The sequence below is a fragment of the Rissa tridactyla genome, chromosome 6, assembly GCF_028500815.1.
Source record: "Rissa tridactyla isolate bRisTri1 chromosome 6, bRisTri1.patW.cur.20221130, whole genome shotgun sequence".
Classification (NCBI taxonomy): Eukaryota; Metazoa; Chordata; class Aves; order Charadriiformes; family Laridae; genus Rissa; species Rissa tridactyla.
The window spans coordinates 50,029,519-50,052,064 of NC_071471.1; the positions used below are offsets into that span (position 1 = coordinate 50,029,519).

The following is a 22,546-nucleotide window of genomic DNA, read 5'->3' on the forward strand; positions in this document are numbered from 1 at the left end:
CTGCCCAGCTACAGACAGGAAAAGTGGTGGTGATTAATTGGAATGTATTGGAAAGTGTATGACCCAAGCATGATGCAGATGGTATAGAATAAGGGGGGGATACTGTCCTGGTTTCAGCTGGGATTTTACCATTTTTTCCCTGATTATCTCCCCCATCCCACTGGAGGAGGGGAAGGAGGGAGCAAGCAGCTGCATGGTGTTTGGCTGCCAGCTGGGTTAAACCACAAAAATAGGTCTTTTTATTAATGTTACACAACAAAATTCACAAAAAGCAAATCCTGTTAATGTGTAATTGTATTGAAAATACCATCCTGTTTTCATTTGTTCTGAATTTTTTTCTGAGCATTTCTAGCACATTAAACTAATTCAGTACATTTTACACACCACATTTTGTAGACTAGATGTACAAAACGAATTATTACAATGTCAACCACAGTATCTCTACATGAGCCCTCAGCACTTCCACTGCTATTCAACTAGTGCTAAATAAAGATTGGCAGTGATTTACCAAGGCACAATATGGTTTAGAAGCCTGCCTCAAAATTTTTCCTCAGACAATTGAAAACATTGACTGAAAAATCATACACCAGTGACACTGTTTACCAATACACTGCAGAGAATAAACTCCCTAAGAGCACAGAAAGCAAGAAATGGTTCGTCTTGAAATAGACAACAGTGAATGGTTGGGCTGAACAGAAATCCATTAAGTTGCTAAATTTAGAAAGCATTAAAATTTATTGGTAGACAGTGTTATCATTCAAAGAAATGTTCTTCACTGGGACATTGAAATGCAGAATTACACTCATATGCAAAAGAGACCTCTCAGAAAACAAATTATTCACACTACATGATGTTGCTAAAAGTGAGCAGCAATAGTAATTACAGTTTAAAATAATTATAGTGCTCTTGAACCTTACATAGCACATAGTCCAGAAGGACTAATAGTTGAAAAGGTAATGAGGTAACGATACAAACACAAGGAATCTACAAGAAGAAACTCTTGAGTGTCCTTGAAACATCACAGAAATAAAGAGAGACTGGATCTGATTCTGGTGCTCACCTCTGTGGACTAATAGTTGGGTCAAGGACAGCCAGCCTCCAAAGAACCACCATCTCATCACACATACTCGCACAAGCATGAGCAGCTACTTCTGACTGGCCGTTGCTGCGTCCTGTGTGCCCGCTAGCACTGCTGTGTGATGCAGATGTTCGCACACTGTACCACCAGCCGGTTATCTGCAGAAGAAAATGTTCAGTGGAGCTGTGTTGTCGACAACATCTCATCCCCTGCTCTCACTTAACCTCATAACCACAAGGAAACATGATCTGTAGTTAGTATCATGTTTTCATTTGACTCCAAAATAACTACAAGCACTATAGTAGCATTGGTTTTTGAGAACTAAAGGCATCTCAAAATTTCTCTAGTTAGAAAGCACATGCCCGCAGAACAAAACACTCACAGGAGGTTCTCTTACTAGAGGCCTTCACACTTGGAGGGACAAAGTGAACAATCACATTCTGTAATTCTGTAACAAATGTGACAAATGAAGCATTTCCTTTCACCTGCTCGAAGTTGAGGTATGTGATAGAACAATATGGAAACTTACACTGCAACTTATATTACAGAGTGAGATCAGCATCCTGAACTGTCAAAGGAAACCTCTTCCCTAAGATTATTTTAAAAATATGCAAAAAATTGTTACTTAAACCCATCAAGAGATATCTTCTGCAAAAACAATGAAAGAATTTGAGATTCTATCACCCAACATATATCTTTAGTTTTTATCAAAATGACAGCTCATATGTGATGTACTTTGTTTAGGAAAAAAAAACATTAAAATAAAATATCTTGATGGAGCAGAAATCAAATCAAACAGGCTGAACAAAAGAGTTCAGACACCATATATTCATGTTAAAAGGACTGTGGTATTTTTGGGATATAGTGTTACTTGGACATCACTAAATCAGCACAAGAGCAAACTGTAACACCATTTTAGTGTAGAGAAGCACATGCCCCTCATGCATGCAGACTGTTAAAAAAAAAAAATGTATTCAGCCATGCATTGTACAGGCACATGGCAGCAGCCACTAGCTCAACCTGGTTCTCCAGAATTTCGACCCCCACGGCAAAAAGATTTTAATACCTGCTCATAGTTGAGACACTGATCAGTCAAAATCTCCAGCAAAGGAGCTGCATTGCTATCCCGTCTCTTAAACATCTCCCGCACAATGGAAAGCAGGTTCCAGATTCCTTCAGGCTCTCTTCCTCGCAGGGGACGCAGGAGACAGGCCCACTCAGCAGCAGCTGGTGGCTCCGTGGAAGAGAGATACATTGAATTCACATCACTGTAGATAAAACAGAAGAGCAAGGGTGAGAAAAAATTAAATAAAGCACAGCCATACAAAATCCAGAGTATATTCTACATTTAGAAATACATTTGCACCTTAAATGGGGCAGACATGTACAACCTAAAAGAAATGATGCCTAATGAGACTAAGAACACCAGACAAGTAAGATATTGTGCAAATATAGTATGCTCTGCTGAAATAACATTGGACAAGCTATGAAAAATACAGTCCAGAAGAGCAACCACAAAACTAAGCATCCTTCCATCCATGGCATCACATAAGGGTACAGGCTACACAGTGAATGAGCTTACAGGTTACGTCGATATCCCACTTTCCTTTCTATGGGAAGCAGTTTACCTGAAAACAACAGGAGAGGGTCCACAGAATTTATGAAGGGTTTTCTTTATGTTGTCACTCAGAGTAGACTCATCTAAGTACCAGGTGCTTTGATCTGATGCAGAGGGTCCAGCAGTGGGATCTTGACAAAAAACAACACATACAGAGTCTTTGAAGATACTGAAGAACAGGCTTTGAAGATACTGTTGTCTGTGTGCCCAATCACCGGGATTATAGGGAGCACACAGGCAGTCTTAATCAGTTTATTTCACCCATTGTGGAACTCACTATTCAGAACTATCTGAAAATGCTATCATAACATTACCTTAACCACTGACAACACTAAATTGGGAGACACGTCTGGCATGCTGAATGGTAGCCCTACAACCAGTGGGACCGGCAGAAATTCAAGGACTGTGCCAATAGAAACCTCATGAAGTTCATTGAGGAAAAACATAAACTTCTGTACCTGGGACAGAAAACCCCATGCATCAGTACAGACTGAAAACCAAACAGCTGAGTAGCTGATAGGGTTTGGTGATTATGGTGGATGCCAAGCTGAACACAAACCAATGCCAAACTTCCACGGAAAACACAAAACAAAAAAAAAAAACAACCTGCAAGCTGGGCTATGTTAAGAAAAGCAGAGCTAGCAGATTTAAGGAACTTATTTTATCCCCCTCTACCGGGCACTGGTAAAGTTACACCTAGGATATTGTACCCAGTTTTGTGTTCCCCAGACCAGGAACAATATTGAGAAACCAGAGAGGATATAGTGGAGGTGTATCAAGATAGTCGTGGGCACGGAACACATGACCCATGAGGTGAGACTGAGGAAGATGGGTGAATTTCATCTAAGAAGGAGAGGGTGAGGGTTGATCATTAACAGCCTACAACTACTTGGAATCACAAACACAATGCAGACAAACTCTTCTCGGCAGTAGAAGATGATAAAAAAGGGTATTCGTATTGGACACAAGGAAAAAATTCTTGACTCAAAGGGTAACACAGCACTAAAACAGGAATACTCTGCAACATCTCTGGTAACCAAGACTTGAGTAAGCTAGCCCAAGCCACAGCTAACCCAATCTAGTGTTGCAAACAGTCCTGTTTCAAGTAGGAGGTTGAAGAGGTCCCCTCCAATCAACATTTCCAGGAGTCTATCATTAATACCAACTTAAAAAGTAAAATCTTTCATTAGAAAGGTGCACTGCCTGATTCTCCCTTCCTCTGCATATACTCTGAGGCATCCATTACACCAGCAAGTGCCTGCTGCCGTGCCACATATACATGCAAGTCCCTGTACTTAGCCCTTTTCCTTGACCTCCACCTGCAATCCCATCTACATGGTAACAGACCAGTTCAGAAACTCAAAGCAATGGAAATATACACACTTCCTATCTGTGACACCGATTACTGAAATAAGATATATCAACGTTACCTGGGGCTCCACACACTGTGTTGATGGCAGTAGACTGAGAAGATAACAGCTCATCCAGCAAGCGCTGAGCAGTTGGAAGAATCTGAAAACATGAAGCAAACTTTCAATATACATAGTATTTCTCAGCCTGATATACCCACATCTGCCTGGATTTTCACGATTGAAACACTCATCATTTCGGAAGTATCAAATACACACAGTCATGTTTTCAGAAAGGACAATAGAGGGTGCTATAGATTATACAATATCAAACCAATTGTTACACTTTCTCCTCTCCTTTCTCAAAGCAAACCTATATCCAAGGTTTACTTCCTACATTCACATCCTAAGAAATAAACAAAAGCATCATAGGTAACTGGTTCCCTTCTCATTTCTTGAAGAGTATGAGCATGAAGAGTGATACCGCAGCTAATTTTGAGAGAGATGGAAGTGACTGCAGTCAAGGTCACCATTTACCTGCACTTTGAACATTCTTTATTTTTTTTTCCTAAATCATTTCTCTGAAACTCAAGCTAATGAGAGGAGAGGAGCAAACTATAAATTACATCTATACATAACCTATCAGGCAGACTGTATTTTATTTACCATCCTGTTAGCAAAAAGACCATATATATATTAACTCTGACTCAATAGTAAACTAATGCAACTTCAGCAGTAAACTAACGCAATCAGTTTCTGGACAGTTCAGAGACAAGCAGAGAAGGCTCATACCTGACTGCAAAATCCTGAGTAGATATACCCTTGACATGCTCTTTTTGAAAGAAAAATGCATAGTAGAAAGTGTTTTTTCCCCAAACTAAGCCTGGGCTGAAACTATAAACCCATTTAGCCTTTAGCACACATGCTTACAACTGGTTAGGCATATAGTTAGGATTTAAATGACTTGCAAGAGAACATCTGATATCCCCCCATCTCTCTCCACACAACAGCTGAGGTTAAAGATCACACTGTAAAACAAGGCACACCGAGTACACCTACATTTGCATCTAATACAGATCCATCTCGAACAGATGGAAAAAAAAACAATGATTCAGAAGGATATTTTGCATCTGAGTCACATGAAGAAACAAACTCAGCATTAAGCTATTTTTTACTTTTTCCACTACTACATATTTTAAGTAACCACAAAGCAGAGAAGTCACAGGTCTAGGCAATGACACACCTAAAGGCTGAAGTATCAGCCACCTGCAGTGACTCTCCTTCAGGAATTTTTCCAAAATATTCATATTTAATTGGAATAGGAGTACTGGCTTCACAAAGGGAAATAGCTCTTGGGAGAAGAACTGGGTAATAAGTTCCAAGCTGCTCAGAATCACTGACATTTTCATAGATACAGAAAACACTTTCTACATAGATTTTGAAAAACATCTCCTTATCTAGCTGCATTCCTACAGATCACCCTCCCTTTACACTTGAAAGTAATTCAGCATTACATGACTGCACCATAATGCAATTCACAAGCTGGAAATAAGGACAAAATAGAATCACGTGTACAGCCTACTCTAATTCTACATCATACAGTCAAAATGCAGTGTCCCAAGGTATCAGAGTATCCATCTTCACCCAGAAATCTTGAAGACCAGGAATAAGACTGTTGGAAGAGTTTAGGGTGCGCCTTGCCTTTTTCACGGGAATTACACACACAGGTTAAGATGCATCTGCCAACAAAACCCAAACTTTTCTGTTGGGCAGCATCCATCAGATTATCTGTCAAGATGGTAATAATTAAATTAAATAATCCAGATGTTCCTGAGTGCACAGCTGGTACACATGACTGAAGGAGAAATAAACCCTGGAAAAAGGAGCAGACGCATAATATTTGAAAGCAAACAACTCACATGTCATTCAGGAAACAACTACCACCACTGCTAGCCTTTCAAAACCCTCCTTTATTAAGCACCAGGCTATGTGACATAAAGCTCTGAGTTCTTAAGGAGAGAAGAAAAGCTTTGTCTGTTATGTAATGCAGCAAGAAGCACACACTGTTGGGGCTGAACTCCCAGCAACAAAAAAGCAGTACTTTTATATCACTTTCATATTTTATGATTCCTCTGTTTCCTCGCATAAGAAGATTATGTATTTCTGTAGGAAATTTAGAGGACTTTTTAGCAACAGAATATCTTAGTGTCCCAAGCACAGCACCAAAATATGAATTTTAGACACATGCTGACAGTAATCTAACTCCTACTTAAGATATTATGCACGCGCTACTGAAATGTGACAGATACCCATGCAGGTCAGTTTTTCCTCAACCTCCTTTGGTTGAACCAGCATAAAAAAGTTGCCAAGCTCTTATATTTTTAAAGCAAACATTTCACAATTACTTAGGTATTCTTGTGTATTTTGTGCAAGCATTTTAAGCACATTATATAAATGATCTCACCTTGAACAACATAGATATTAAAGGAATAAGAAAGCAGCAGACTTTGCCTTTGACTAACAAAATTTCATGTTTCTTACTTTCCATAACCCAAGTGATTCTCAAGAATCACCAAGAAGCTACACTGGGGAAAGTCAAAAGGTCACCAATTGGGTGCATTAGGAAGTGCTCACCTAAGGCATATACAACACATCCCCAGGTAGTCTTCTCCACTTAAGTAACCAAACACACAAAAAAGAAGCAACCTGATTTGTTCTGACCTAAGCTTTTCACCACCATGCATTTATTTTATTGTGTTTGATCTTCCACAAGCTAAGTGCACATTCATGCTAATATGAATAGCCATCGCTCTTCTTTCTCCTTTTAAGACACTTCTAATCTTTTACTCGGCAATAGACAATTGTCAAATAATAGAATGACAAACATGAAAAGGGCAAGAACTGAAAGCCTTCCAAGCAACTCACAATCAAACAGCATAACTGGTTATCCTGCAACAAAAGACATCATATAAATTGACCCAGAATAAAAATAACTGAATTTAAGAAAAAATCAGTCCTATCAATTGTCCCCATTTACCTGTTGTGGAAGTTCACTGATTAGGTACTGAGCAAATTTTTGCAATTGGTCTCTTTGTAGCCGAGACAAGGACTCAGAAACAGGTGCTCGTAAGCATACCGCAGATGCCTAAAGAAAGAAAAGGAAATATAAACTGCCATTAACAGGTCAGAGTTAATGAAGCTGTGTCCGCTGAACAGATGAAGTGTCATGAACAGTAGCTATGCTCATGCATACCATGCTTGGTCTTGATGGACAGTTGTTTTTTTCTGTAATTACGTGGTGTGTTGCAGATAGGATGCAAATAAGCTGTCTAGGCTGTATAAAAACTGTTTTTAAGAGTTTCTTTTCAAGGAAACTGCTTTAACAGCTGTGCTTAAGATCTGTTGTTGCTAGCAATTGCACAAATACTGGCAGGGATTTCACAAACAAACCTCTAAAATAGGACATTATTCTTTAAGCTTCTGGCAAACCAACCAGCTCTGTGGGGGTATGCTTCACAGAATCACAACCACCTCATTTATCTCATTAGCGGTTTTTTTCTTCAATCTTAAAATCAGTCTCGTTCCATATCTTATAACAACTTAGATGATTAAAAAAAAACAAACACACAACACAAACCACCACTAGTTTCTTAACCTTTTTCACTCTACGGAATAAAAAAATGCCCAAATGGCACCTACCTAAAATTTAACCTGGAAACAGGCAAGAGCAGTTTGAGAATAAAGATGCTTCTGATATTGATTTGCTGACATAGAGCACTATACCTTGGCTTGTAACTTGCTAGTGTCAGCAGTCAGTATATACAAACATGAAAATCCTTTCATTACCATTTTTCAGGTAGAAGAAAGGATTGGAGGGAAAAGGATTATTTTTATCTTACACAGGGTCCAAATTTTCTGAGTGTAAATAATATAAATGAAAATTTGTTTCTTATTCTCACTCTCCATACCCATCTTTTAAAACTGGAACTAATAATTCAAGGCAGACCTCTTTTTTTTTTTTGCCAACTCTCTGGTCCTAAGTCCAGAAAGTATACCAATTTTCCAATGATTTCACAAGAGTATCAATTTAAGCCTATTACAATTGTCCATTGTGAAATATTAACAAGCTTCAGCGGGTTATTAGCACTTATTTAAGAATCTGGAGTTGATCATGAGCACGTTATCTATAAAATGTTCTGTGACAGCAGAAAATCTTCTGTTCCTTTTAATCATCCAAGCTTAATCCTTCCTTAAAATATATTTCTTAGCTTCCCAAAGAGCAAGGAAATTAATCTGTATGCAAGACTGAACCCTCAACTTGCGTATTTCATGTTGATTCTACGCATTTTCACCTGGAGTTCCTTGGGATAAGAAACACCTACTTTTCACTCTATACAAGGCCACAGAGAATACAAGCAGCCAAACAAAACCATAAACTTAACTGACTGTTTGAAATCAAGTCAAAATGACACTTGTATGTGTTAAAACAAACTGGTGAACATAAAGGCCAACACTGATCAAAATTACTTTCCTTCTGCACTCTGAATGATCAAACAACCAAAAGAAAGAGCATTCAAATCCCATATTTACAAAGACTTCTAATAAAAGACTAACTATCGGTGACCTTTCACTCCTTGCTGAACTGAAGAAAGAATGAGTAATTCTAGCATTTAAATGAGAAACAGGAAGGGGCCAAAAAGGACTCTGTATCTACCCTTAGCAATTTGCACATTACCAAAGGACATTCTGCAGTTTAGAGCCTCAGACAATTCAGCCTGCAGACTGCAACTGTGAACGCACATTTGCACAATCTGTAACCAAGAGGAGTGCCAAGAACAATCTCCCTAAAGAGAGTGCGTGTTGTATAAAACTGTAATGAGGAGAGACTTGGAGAAGATGCCTAGGGGAGAGCAGAACTGTATTTAAAGCCCTACATTGTGTATCCGGAAGAGGCAGAGCGCCACGACGTGAGCACACCACTTGGCCCCAGCTCCGCAGGTACAGCTGCATGACGTGATCCTGCATCGATCAAACATCACCGCCACGTTGTACGCACCTTTGGGTGGCACCATCTGTGGGGGAACCACAGTGGCACTCAGATGGAAACCTGTTAAAATTCAAAAGTCCAAAGTTACTCTTCTGGTGCTTGGGAGACAGATTCGGTTAGAATGGAAATTTAGGTATGTGCCATTTAAACAGTGAAACGACGTGTCTAGCAACAACATACATATAGGGATGGACATGGATCTAGAGTCTCCAGCACTTATTTCTTCCCGATCAGCTATGGCAGAATATAAGAGGTTCAAAAATACCAGCTTTTAACACATTAGTTTATTTATATATTTATTTTTATTAATATTTAAAAAAGAAAAGCAGAAATGGATAAAGCCATCACTGAAAAGTATGGGGTTTTGATCACAGGGTCAAAGCTAGACAATACATATTTTGGGCATGATTTCTATGTTTAATTAACTCTGACCACAGTGCAGTACAAGCTAGGTGACTTCTTCAGAATTATTTCCAATTAAGTCACCTTTCACAATTTTACAGTGAGCTAAAGAAGGCATCACTTACACCTGAACACTTACTTTCACTTTGTGGCTTCAGAAGCTACCCGTTTCTCATAAATTATGTACCTCCTTGCAATTTTGTGAATATTCCATTTTTATAAACCACGTACTCAGAAAACAAAACATCCCTCTTGCTTAGACTAAAATCAATGGAAAAGGGAAATTTCAGCAATAACACTTGAATGAATACAGCCCAATAAATCTGTAATGAAACAAATAAATTATGAATCTCATCTCAAGCAGGATGACAAAGAGCTTTAATGAGGCTTGGCTTCATGTAAACTCATGTACAATGCATACCAGTTGTAGTCATAATGCAGCTTCCTCTACAGATAATGGTTATCCAGAGGCACACATATTACAAGCAGGAAAAGGCCATCAGGAGCATGAATCTTCTACTTGTCTTGAAGGTCCCTATCACCAGTTAATCACCCTCTACAGCAATGAGTATCAGCCTCAGTGCCTTTTTGCTATTCTCAAATTCAGTTTTAATGAAGCATAGAATGCACCATGGGTTTCAAAGCCATAACCGAATTTCAGTCCAACAATCTACCTTAAATGAAAAAAATATGGCTTGGGACAGATGATTGAAATAGTTTCTCCATCATCAGCACAAGGAAGTACATTATAAATCCACACTACTAGTTTTTATTATGATATTGTGAGATTATAATGATGATAGTGTTCAGAAGTGCATGTGACCTACTAATTACCATTTAAAACAATGTGCAGTATTTCTTCCTCAAAATATAATCCCTGTGCCAATACAAACTTGCTCTTACCTTGCTTAACCTTTCTATTTCCCTGTCCCCCAGAATTCAAATCCTCTTCCTGATGTGGGTGATTATTTTGATTAGTACACATAATGCCACCCAAATTCTTCAGCCATTTTAGCAATTGGAACAGAATCAAAACAATAGAAGGCATTCACCACAAAATTACTGCACTGTTTATTACTAGCTACAGTTCTAATTTATGTTCCACACTTGGATAATACAACCCAAACAGTTCAGCTAGTCCTTCTGTTATACCAGAAGCATCTCAGACTAATGCCAAAATGTCCTAATTTTCACAAAAGCAAATTAAGGATTCCACAAATTGAAATTGCAGCAATCCTGTTTCACTGAGAAAAAGAAGTACTTGAAAGGTGTTAGAGAAGAATGGGTGACAGCTGTACACTCTTATCAAGATCCTACAATGAAATTTTTATTTGTATATGAAGACAGTTAACTGATTAAATGCAAAGAGGGAAGAACAATTATAAAAAGAGACAAAGAAAATTTAAGGGCTTCAGCATGACATATCACAAGCTTCAACTCAAACTGTTGTTTGACGAACATCTGCCACTGACACTGCTAATTCAAGCAGCTCTGCCCAATTCTTTTGCACCACCAGTCTTGCTACACTGAAGAACCATTTGTGGCATTGTACAGGAAACCGTACCAGGAAAAAATTCTGGATTAAATTAATGGTTACTTTTACCAGGAAAAAAAAACCACCATAATTCAGTTCACTGTGCAGCTTCCAAAAGTCTGCTCCTGCAGGGACTGAAAAGGTGACTATGCAGGGGACCATTCTGGAGTGCTTAGCCCAAGACTACTGTTTAAAGAAGTGGTCATCAAATTGTACATGTTTACATCCAAAGTGCAGCTATTATACCCTCCTGCAGACCACAGCTCTTACCTTCCTGCTTAAATGTGAAGACAAGGGTCACATCTATTGCATACCTGAGTGATCGGGTCACCTCATGGAGATTGCAAGAATGTGAATTTATTGTGAAATTTCAGGTTTGTTTATTCATTTTTCTGAGGTCCTATTCGTCCTCATGATTTCAGATGGAAATGCACAAATTTGAAATACCCCAAGCTACTTAGTAAGGAATTGGAATTAAAAGATTTAAGTGACCCATGAGTTAACAACACCCTACTAAGAATATTTATTGCAATACAGCTTTCAAGCTTTCTTAATTGATATTTGGTAGTTCTGATGCCCCTATAACGATGACAGCAAACATAGAATTTGCACAGAATTTGCATAGAATTTAAGAATCTTTTCTCTGGCTTTACCAGGACTAACAGATATGGGAAAACAAGAGCTGAACAAAAGCTTTTAGACAGGAAGTAATGCAAGGCAATTTGGGACATTTATTTGTTTTAAACCAAGGTACTAGAATCTCTAAAAAGTAGAGACTTAGAGACACTATTCAAGGAGTGTCAAAGCCAGAATCCAGACTGAACCTGCTGCTGCCTTCCTCATTTGTTAAAAAGAAATTAAGACTATGATAGAAAAAAAAGTCCCCGAGACCAGCAATGACAATACACCTATTTGAGAACTGCAATAAAGTCTTTGATGGCAGGAGTATATGACTGCTACAAAGGGAATGTGAGAGGAATTGACAGAAGTCAATTCTTCGTGCATATACAGTAGAACACTGTAAAAAAGTGTGGGTTTGGAATGTGGTGAAGAGGTACTATTGTTCAGAAATTATGGATATAGATTTGCATGTGAACAAGATGACTAAGATTACTCACTTATATTTAAAAAAATAATAACCTTCTACTGCAAAGGGAAATGGGACAAAAAGAGCACAAAGCACATTTCAAGCTTTGTGCCATTGATCATGATATTGCAATGCACCGCCCAACCCCCCTCCAAACCAAATCCCCTCTCAAGGGCTGCTTCATTTCCTGTGTTTCTTTTCCCATTTGACAGTATATGAAACTCAAAACTGCAACCACACACCTTAAAATCATTTGGAGTAGCCAACCATAATTATATCCAACCCACCAGCAGCAGCTGCTGGGCTACCACCCATGGGAAAACAAAAAACACAGTAGTCCTTCCATTAGATAAAGTTCTTCTACTAAGGAGGAAACAACATTACAGTTTAACAAAGTTACTTCCTTCCCTTCCACACACATAATCCTTTGTCAAGAAGCCCACTTGCTGTATGTGTACTTAAGAAGTTCCTCCCCTGTATCATTCACCGACTCCTCTTTTTCCCTACTCCTCTCCTCCTCCCCCAAGCACAGATTTCACACTAATATTCCTAGCCTTTGTTCATTTACATTGCTTTACACCTCCTTGCCTTTTTAACTTACTACTGAAACCAATTTTGACCACAGTCTGAGCACTGTATATTAAATACTCTGCTCTTTTACATTGTGAAAGTCCCAGAAATTACTGAATTTCAACCAGTTGCATTTTGACTCATTTTGTCTCTCAAACACTTGCCTTCCTGAAGTTCGGCAGGTGCCTTAGAGGCCTCTCTCGGGATTTTAGTTCTGACAACAGGACCTTATGAATGCACTCAAAAGTCAGTTTAATCCCATTTAGCTCAATTTTGTTGATGTTACAAAACTACTATCTGGTCTCACTAACAACTCAATATACCTCACTTCACTTCTATTCCCAAGAATTCCTGCTATTGTTAATTACAGTAGACAACGGACTAGGTAAATTCTTCTCAAATGCTTTACCCTATATTCAGATAACCGTTCATCAGTCTCTTGCAATTTGTGTATCTCAACTGCTATCTCCTCCTCTTTAATTCTCCCCAGACTTCTACAGAATGGGTCCCTTTTATTCCCTTTCTGAGGGCACTTTACCTAAATTTATTCATCCGCTGATCACTGAGAGTTAAATATTACTGGTACTAGCAACTGAACAGGCCCACAGAAGACTCTATCCTTCACCACAGGAAAATACAGGAACTTTCCTCCTTATCATAATACAGCTCTTTATATTATCGTATTTCTTATTACAGCCAGGTTCAGTTCCCACATACCAATTAATAGACTATTTCTGAACCTTACACTTGCAGAAAAAACAACACATCTGCATTGGATTGACATGGCCCACCTTGATATACTAGTGTCTTTATTTGACATAATGCCTTCCTGTCTAACAGCTGGAAAAGCCAACTCAATATTCTTCTTTACTTCAAGGGATTTAATGAAAAATCCTGAGTCTAGTTCTTTGTTTAAGATAAGTTTCTATAACCAAAAAACACAAAAAGAACAAGATAAGTGAGGAGAAATGATAAAGCTGTCCAGCAACAGGGATTTCCTTCTACCAATATACTACACAAGTGACTGTATTATTAATACAACTCTTTTGCTACAAGAATAATTAAACCTTGCAAACTTCCTCTGTGCCATACATGCACTTTAGGCAAGGCATTCATTTGATCAGAATGTTCTAGAAAACCAAGTTCTCTCTATCAATGAGAAAATGGAGACAAAGGTATTCTACAGGTTTTTTTTTTCCAAAACACCGAGACAGATCAAAGACCTAATTTTCAGAACATTTCTGGTACTTCACTCAGTTTCACAGCTGACCTGAGTGAGGTTGAAACAAACACAGTATTTAGAATACACAAAGAATATACGTGGCAGGAAGGTTAGTCTAGGATGTCAGAAACAGTCATACCACCGCAGATATGGTTTTAGGAATCTGAAATATCTAGAGATGTGGAGCTGCAATGTTCTTACCTATCTGGAGAGGGTCTTTGACAGCCCTCACCCGGAAGAGCTGCTCCCCTCGCTGGAACTCATCTGCACTGCCATTCGCCAAACACGAGTACAATCTGTAAGAGATACACATAACATGTCAAGATCAGTCTGTTTCTGAGAAACTTCATGTTATTAGCCTCTTGCATTCTTTGTTGACGCAGCTTTTGAAAAATTCCTACTATCTTCATCTTTAAGATGAAGTCCAGGTTTTTTGCTGCCACTTCTCCATTATGTTTCAACCATAAAAATCACTAGCGTCTTCCTAACTAGGTTTGTGTACAACCACTGGCATTTCTAGGAATTTTGACTTAAAGCTCTGAAATAGAAATTCATTCATAGCCTAAAACTAAGCTTTTCTATACAGTAAAATATCAATTCAAGGTCCAATGCTAGCATGCCACAGTAAAAACTCCTAGAAGTTTTAAAAAAACTTCTAGAGGAGTTACCTGCATGCTCATATCAGGTTTTTTTATATCTGCACTCATCAGAATAATGAACATGTACAATCAGCTGGCTTGCCCTGTTTGCCCACAGGTGATCTTACTAATTACATCAGCACTTCTGACATCACCTCCCCCATCTAATACCAGAACATTAGATGGACACATCTAAGAACTTTCAGGATGATTCTCTCTAAGAGTGTAATATCGCTACTTGGCAACAAAATTCTGAATACATAGTTACATGGGTAAGCCTTCTATAGTGTAAAAACTTCAGCAAAAATACTTTGTTAAAAGATCTAAAAACACAGAGTTTTTGACTGTGTACTCACACAATTTGTGTGGAAACATAAGAAATACAGTCATCTCTCTAACTGTATCCGCTCTGATCACTGATGTACTCGGCAAATTCTGATTCTCCTACCTACACCACCAAAAGGCTTGCACAGCATACTGAGCTAGCCCTCCCCAGCAATTTCTGAGCCCAGTTGGAGTTCTAACTCAAGGAACAGATTCAAACTGGAAAGAATACTGTGTAAGACTAAGGTAAAGACAAAACTCTACAAACAAGTTACTGTCAGACAAATCAAAGGGTGCACTTATTCTGCTATCATTTACACACAGAACCTGCATGTGGACATGCTTTTCCTGGGACATATGCAGGGCAGCTCATCCCGAAATAAAACCCTATATCGTAGGATATCCCACAGTAACCCATCCATGTATTACAAAATGCACAAGAACAGCAGAAGCAGCAAATATACAGGACATCAAATGGACAACGATTCTCCTCCAGGGAATAGAACTTTTCTTTTAGCATCAATGAAACAGAAATATTATTCATTACCTGATATCTTCTTCATTTTCTGGGAAACTCCAGAAGGCAATCCGAAGTTGCAGTTGCTCAGGCACTGGAGGATAAACTTTCTCCACCACCTCAAATGGAATGTGAAATGCAACCTGTTTTGCAGACAGTTCCACCAATGGGATCACCAGCCCATCTAGCAAGACAAGAAACAAAATGCAATTAGCCATTCAGAGAAGAAAATTCATAAGAGGCTAAAGAGATCGGAGCAGGGAGCCCCTTCCACTTCCTTTCTTATCTCACCAAGTTCAAGGACCAATTTTGATAGACAGTAAAAGGTAGCACAGAAATTTTCTGAAGAATTGCCTGCCAATTTTATGTTTGTTTTCAGCCCCGTAAGGCATGGGAACACATTCCTAAAGAAAGGCCTTCATCAGGAGAGCCACATTAGCCTAGCAGACATCAGTGACTCAAACTGCTGACAAAACTGAAGCCACTTAGCAGGACTTAAGGTAACTGAGTATTTTTCATGTATTTCTGTTAGAATATGGCATAGAATATCCTGTGAATGTCAGGTGATTACACAGAGAAGAACTATTACAGTGTATATGCACAAGACAGCAATGGAAAGATTATCCAGAAACCTTAGTATTTACTCTTTTGGTAATGTTCAGTATTCAGGTATTTATAAGATTCTAATTTCAGTTAGTATTTGTTGTTTTATTCCGTTCACCACCACCTTTCATATGAGATATGTCTTTATATTTCAAGTTCTTTACAGAAGCAACTGAGAATTCATATGTTTGTACAGTGCTGACTACACTGAGCCCATGAGGAACTTAACTGAAGGCACCAAAAGCTTCATACAAATACATTTAGCCACAACCTTTCTACCAACTAACTCCACTTTCTATGTTTTTAAGTGCAGATGAAGATTTCTTATCATCAGGCTATGGGAGCCCCGTGTTTCTGCTTTGCTCTGAGCTAGATTACACTCTACAAAATGCCAGGCTTGTCTTATCTGCAAGCACCTCACTGCTTCACTGAGATCACTTCCTGATCCATCACTCCAGCAGCCTTGGTTCCCCCATCTTCCAAACCCTGTTGCCAAGAGCCTAATTAATTCTGCTTCAGATATTCAATGTTATGTCTCTTCACCTCCCTAACCAGCTTCCAAAACACCACTGGAAGCCAGAATGTAAACCAACCTGGCCCTCAGCTTTCCCTCCCCACCCGCCTCCAGGCAACATATCAAAGGAAAACTTAAGCTCTGATGTCAGTAAACACTTTCTCACCCTCTGCCTAGAGCCGCCCTCCAGTCCAAAACAGCTGGGATCAGATAGGAAGGGAGAGGACTTGGAAAGTGCATGCACACAGCAAAGCAGACAACATTTCCCCCAGTACTAAGCAGACCTGTCAAATGGAAGTATTACACAAATATGGAACGAAAATACAGTTTTCAAACATCCACATTCGTGATTTTTTGACTGCAGCAAAATTAGATTCATTAGGGAGCATTTACTTCTCACAGACAGAGTCAGTCTTTTACTGTCAGGATTATTTCTCCATCACCAGTGACTTTTACTCTATTTTATAGACGGAGCCTCTGTTTTACAGTGCTATAATCCCATCCACAAATGTGAGAGCAGCAGACTGTAAAATGAACAAGGATGGAAAAGTGGAGAGTCCCTTTCTCTATAGCTAGCAGATAAACAAGATTTTAGCAGAAAAGCCATCTCATTTCCACTTTTGACAATCAGAACAGGTGTAAAGCTTTCATCAAGTCACTAAAAAAAATTACTATATTTAATTAATTAGTTTTTAATTAGTGCAACATAGTCAACTGAAATATCATTGCAGCTACTACAGTAGTAGTAGATACCACAGAAGGTCCAAATTGAGGCACTTTAATACTTGAAATTACTCTGAGCAATGAAAGGAGAGATATTTCTTCTGGTTTTAACAGCACTTTATGTATAGAGGCACTTCATCCAAGCCTTTCATTACCCAATACTAGAAAACAGATAACCCCTAAACAACATCTACAAGGTATAAGACTCAAAAAAGACTTCAGTAGTGGGTGAAACACCTGCACATTCTTCAAGGAGCTGCAAGCCTGCAGCCTGGACTGTATCCCTTTTTACAAGGATTTGGTGCTGGGTGTGAAGGTTAGATTAGAATGCTAAAGACAGACTCAGTTGACAAGAAAGGAGCAAAGGCATTCTAACTATTATTCTATCAGTACACCTTACCCCTAAAAATACTTTACTTTTCCAATTGACTAGGACACACATACAATTAGTTCCTAGGTCTCACTGATACTAGTAGAGTAGTACTGGTACCAGGAGCAGCAGTAGGATCACTGCAATTACTCTCCATGCTCTCCATTACAAAGTATGGCTGTTCCTTTCAAGCTAAACTAAACCAGCTCAAGAAAAATACTTTGACAAGCTTACTGAAATTACCTCTCCTGAGAAAACATTTCTTACAAGCAGGAAGATAACATGAGCCCTCATCTGCTCCAGTGCAAGTCCAGTCCAAGTCAGCCAGCTCCAGCTTGATTTTAACAGTTTTACACAGTGAGGTAACAGGCTGACTCTGCACCAAACTCATTAACTGACTCATCAGCTGTACTGTGTTAGTAGTAATCAGCAGAAGACAGGTGGCCAATTATCTGGCATGTCATAACCCACAGTCAGACATTCACAGCACACAGCTTAGACATTTTCAGAATAAAGTGAAACTAGTAAAACCTGGTGGTGAAAAAATTATCTAAAAAGCAATAATCTTATCTATAAGACCATGCATCGTGCATCTTTCTAAAATGCTGAATTTTCCATAAGGAAAAAGAGACATGGAAAAGAAATAGTAGAAAATAACTAAAAAGTAGAAAATAATTGTTCAATGATACTTTAAGGGCAGGTGAATTCACAGTAGCTAACTTAGCACACAGTGTAAATACTAAAAGAAATTAAACTGCCCTAAGTTTCAAGGGGGTAGTCCCCTATGTAGCCAAGGTGAGACACTTATCTAGAATGTGACTCAGACCATCAGAGGGTCTTTTCCCATCAGGCCTCCTGTAAAGTCATTTTGAGTTAGGTGCCTATACTAGACTCTGAATACTCTCCTTTGAGTCTTAAACAAAGAGATCTCCATTCAGAAAGTTTATTTCTAGATACACAAATCCAAGGTTGGTGGATTCATACTTACTTGTATCAAAAGATATTATCAATACAACAGACAAAAGGTACTCTCAGGTTCTATAATAAATATATTTTGAGCAAGAAAAAAAAACACAACAAGAAGTCTGCTAACAAAGAAAAGGAGAAAGCATCCCAGCTTCTGCTCAAAAAGCAAAGATAAGGACAGCGAGGAAGACTGCAGGCTTAATATAAAAAATAATACAGTAGTGAAATCAAAGATGACAAAACTGACAAATCTGCAAGATAAATCTATCCAAGGGAGATGACCATTTTAAATTGTGGAGCAAAACTAGCAAGAATCACTGGTTCCTCTTGGGGAGCAGACATGATGACCCAAGCTGGGCAAAGGAAACATTTAAAGTCTTGGAAGAATGAAGTCACAGGCAAAGCATAAGAAACCTCAAACAATTCTCACTTACAGGTTAAACGACTAGCAAAACCCAGGTCAGGAAGGGATTTTGGGCAGCCATCTAATCTATACCTCCTGCCTAAAAAGCAGGATCGAGCTATATCTAAACCATTCTGAATAAATCATGTCTCATCTATTTACTGCCACGTGGAACACACAGCTTTGATGAGGACTGCCCTACCCTTTTTGCTACTGTTTTATGTGAATTACATGTTTGATTTTTATAGACCTTTTATAACAGCTAAAAGTTTAGCATAGACATATATATTCCTGCCAGAAAAACAACAACAAAACAAACAAACCCCAACCCCAAACGAGCCAACAGAAGCTATGCACATAAATATGCATTTTCACCATTGGAAACAACTTCTGTGCCAGCAGGGCTTACTGACATAGGAATGCAAGTGTAGCTATAATGCTTAACCTCTGCTAACATAGGGTAGGCTATAACAAGTTGCAGCCAACAATTATTCATAAAAACAGATCATGTTCTAACTGAGCTATTACTCCTTCAGTACAATAATTGAGCTTCCACAATAGACAAATAGAGAAGAAACTGCTTGAATAATCAGCAAAATAGAGGCCATGAGAATACCAAAGAGTTATTAAATGGAACCGAAAGAAAAAACAACTGGGCCAAACGCTGAATGTATTTGTTATCTAATTACCTTATTTCCATTGGGTTACCTTCATTTGACATGTCTCTAAAATAAACTATACGTACAAGAGAATAAATACAAATGCAACTGAACAAATCTCACCGCAAGAGATAAGACACAACGCAAAGACAGGACACATATATAGCTTTTGCCATATAAACCTTAAGAAAAATGTCACGTTAGGCTGCAATATCTTTTTAGAGATGAGTCTATAACTTTGATTTTATACCTATTCCTGCTCCCCATCTCACATTTCCCCTCACCTGTCCCGCTGGCTTCAGTCCAAAACGTAACAGCGCAGTACAAAGTAATACAACTATATACAGAATAAGGAGATGAAGAAAATTAAGCGAAGCGCTTCTGATATCAAAAGCTAAAGTGAGAAGAACAGTAAAACTAACAGGAAATAGCAGAGTGCAATCTTAGCCAGTGAAGGAGGTATGTAGGGGTGTCATAAAACCTGTTTTACAAACCTCATTTAAAAAATGGTAAATATTACATTGCTTTTTACAGGATTTGCCGTATAGAAAGATAAATCTGTTACTGTAGAATGTACTTTAAGCATTTCTGCTTGTTTTATTTTAATTAAGTGCCTATCAGCAAAAAGCCCCTTGACTTAAATCAGTGATATATTCTCTCTGATACCCCATAAAACCAAAAAGCGCTGAGAACTGTCAAATATGGGCAAGCAGAGCAAGTATTACATTTAACCATAACACACCTAAATCAACACTCTTCAAAAATATTTGGTTTCTTACTGTTTTCTATTTTTTGTACATTTCTTTATAAAATTCTGCTGTTGGTTTTACTTTTTTCTCTTATTCGTTTTTCCTTTCTAGAAATTTATTCTCAGAGTTGATGTCTTTAAGAAGTACATGCCAGAGCAATATATTCCTTCAGGTTTCAAACTCTGCAACAAACATCAGAAAACTTCACCTTTGCCTTGAACTTTGTAATACTCGAAGGTGACTGCTCTGAATTAACTTAAAAATACAGTTTCCCAGGGTGAACACTGCAAAATAAAACATAAGCGTTTTAATTAAAATTTACTCTTTGTTTCAAATAAATTAAGTCCAAGGTATTTAAGCCATTACTTATATTTCTTTACTTGTTCCTCTTCCATTTTACCACATAATCAACATCCTATAAAAAGCAACATATGCTTTTAAAAAAATTTAAAAATTCACCTCTGAACTGAGGATAAGACACATGGTATGTAACAGAAGCATTTCACAAAAGTCTGAAAATAAGATATTTTCTCTTTTTTCAAAAGCATTTCTCATCGAAAGCTCCATTCACAAAGCTCATTAACTTTAGTTCTCTTTTCAAAGAGGCATTCAGTTAAGAGCAGAACTGATTCAATGGGTCACAGACACACCACCACCACCCCTCAGTTTTCTGTCACATTAACATTTTGCTCAGGTAGGTCCCAGCCCTATGAAGTCATCAGAAAGGGAATATCTTCAGAAGTGTTGAACTAATATACTTGCAGCCTATGTAAGCAGTAAGGGTACACTTCGCTTGCTGGTTTGTAGCTGTCAAGCACAGACTTGTGAGATGAGTAGGTAATACCCATCCCCTACAATTTCCCAAAATTCAGGCAACATTATTAAAAATACAGCACATCTATAACGCACTAGTACAGAATACATAGAAATGGTGGAGTATTAAGGGCATCCTTGAATAGTCTTGGGATTACAATTTTAGGAGTAAATCACACTAAGTACAATTACATGTAAGCTTTGTGATGCAGTCACAAACAGGATAGCTATGTTTTCAAAGAGGTCGAGTTCTCCATCTGAGTAGAAGAGATATTGCAGCCACTCTTGTCTGTGCCTGTAAGACTTGGAACATACGAAGTACTGAACCAAAACCACCAAGTTCCAGAAGGCAACCGAATACTGAACATAAAAAAAGGCAATCGAAATAGCTAGCAATTTTAAACGTAGAGAAGAGAGAGAAGTAACATACAAGCGCTTAAAACAATAGAAATAGTATTCACCTTAAACACCCATGCCAAAATGGTTGTAGTCTGGGTTGTAAATGATCTTTTTGAATCAGGCTGCTGGTCTCAGTGGTGTTCACGTGGACATATACATACACATACATCACAGATTGCTCCAGTACAACTGGAGCTAACGGGTGCTCTTATGGCAGCCCAACAGACAGGCCAAGTACTAAACAGGCACCACGAATGAACTTTCTTGCCCCAAATAGAAGAGAAGAAACCAAACTGCCAAGCTGCAGGGTGAGCAGCCCAGGACTGAACCAAGACCCTGCAATGTCAGGCCCTGACAGTTGAAGGGACACAAGGAGCTGCCCGCCGCACCCAGCCCTCGTCGAGCTTGACTACATGCAGAATGAAGCATCTGAAAAGCTGAAGACACAGTGTAATATTCAAATACTGACTCCCAGTTGTCTTCAATTAGCATTCCTCTGTTTCAGATTAATAATTCCATGCCATCTTATACTGAGGGGAAAGAAAACCCACAACATTCCTTGTAAAAAACAAGCAAACCACAGCATTGCTAAAAAGTAGGAATTTGTTTTCCTGTTCAGATTAAGGACACCCGATGTTAAGTTACATGTTCCTGGTTCCTCAACTATTCAAGCAGTGTCAATCTTAAGAAAATAAGCAACTTCTTTACACTGGACAGCTGCTGTACCAAGTCAGAATAAAGTTGCAGCTATTTATTTCTCAGATACTACCCACTCCAAACCGATTCCCTACAAAACACCTCGGCGTTCACAAAGCAAGCTGCAACAACAAATGGAGAACTGTAGACTCCAGAAAAAAGCCTTTGGTCGAATTAATCTGTGTGAATTTTTCCACGTGCTTTGACAGACCAAGAAAGTTAGAGAAGACAAGAATAGGGATCAAGTGATGGAGAAACAATGCTA

General features: G+C 38.5%; 1 protein-coding gene across 4 annotated transcripts in view; it reads right to left on the minus strand.

The window, feature by feature from the left end:
- ZSWIM8 (zinc finger SWIM-type containing 8) overlaps window positions 1–22,546 on the minus strand; it is a 67,071-nt gene that overhangs the window by 26,516 nt on the left and 18,009 nt on the right. For all 4 annotated transcript variants that reach the window (XR_008467074.1, XM_054206223.1, XM_054206222.1 and 1 more), the window contains exons 2-9: window positions 15,417–15,570; window positions 14,109–14,203; window positions 8,980–9,152; window positions 7,083–7,190; window positions 4,127–4,208; window positions 2,707–2,827; window positions 2,145–2,346; window positions 1,061–1,236 (exon numbers count right to left, since the gene is read on the minus strand). Coding sequence is in view for 3 of the 4 variants with exons in the window: in XM_054206223.1 (XP_054062198.1) it covers window positions 1,061–1,236; window positions 2,145–2,346; window positions 2,707–2,827; window positions 4,127–4,208; window positions 7,083–7,190; window positions 8,980–9,152; window positions 14,109–14,203; window positions 15,417–15,570 (1,111 nt within the window). In the remaining variant the exon portion in view is untranslated. The remainder of the gene's footprint in view (window positions 1–1,060; window positions 1,237–2,144; window positions 2,347–2,706; window positions 2,828–4,126; window positions 4,209–7,082; window positions 7,191–8,979; window positions 9,153–14,108; window positions 14,204–15,416; window positions 15,571–22,546) is intronic.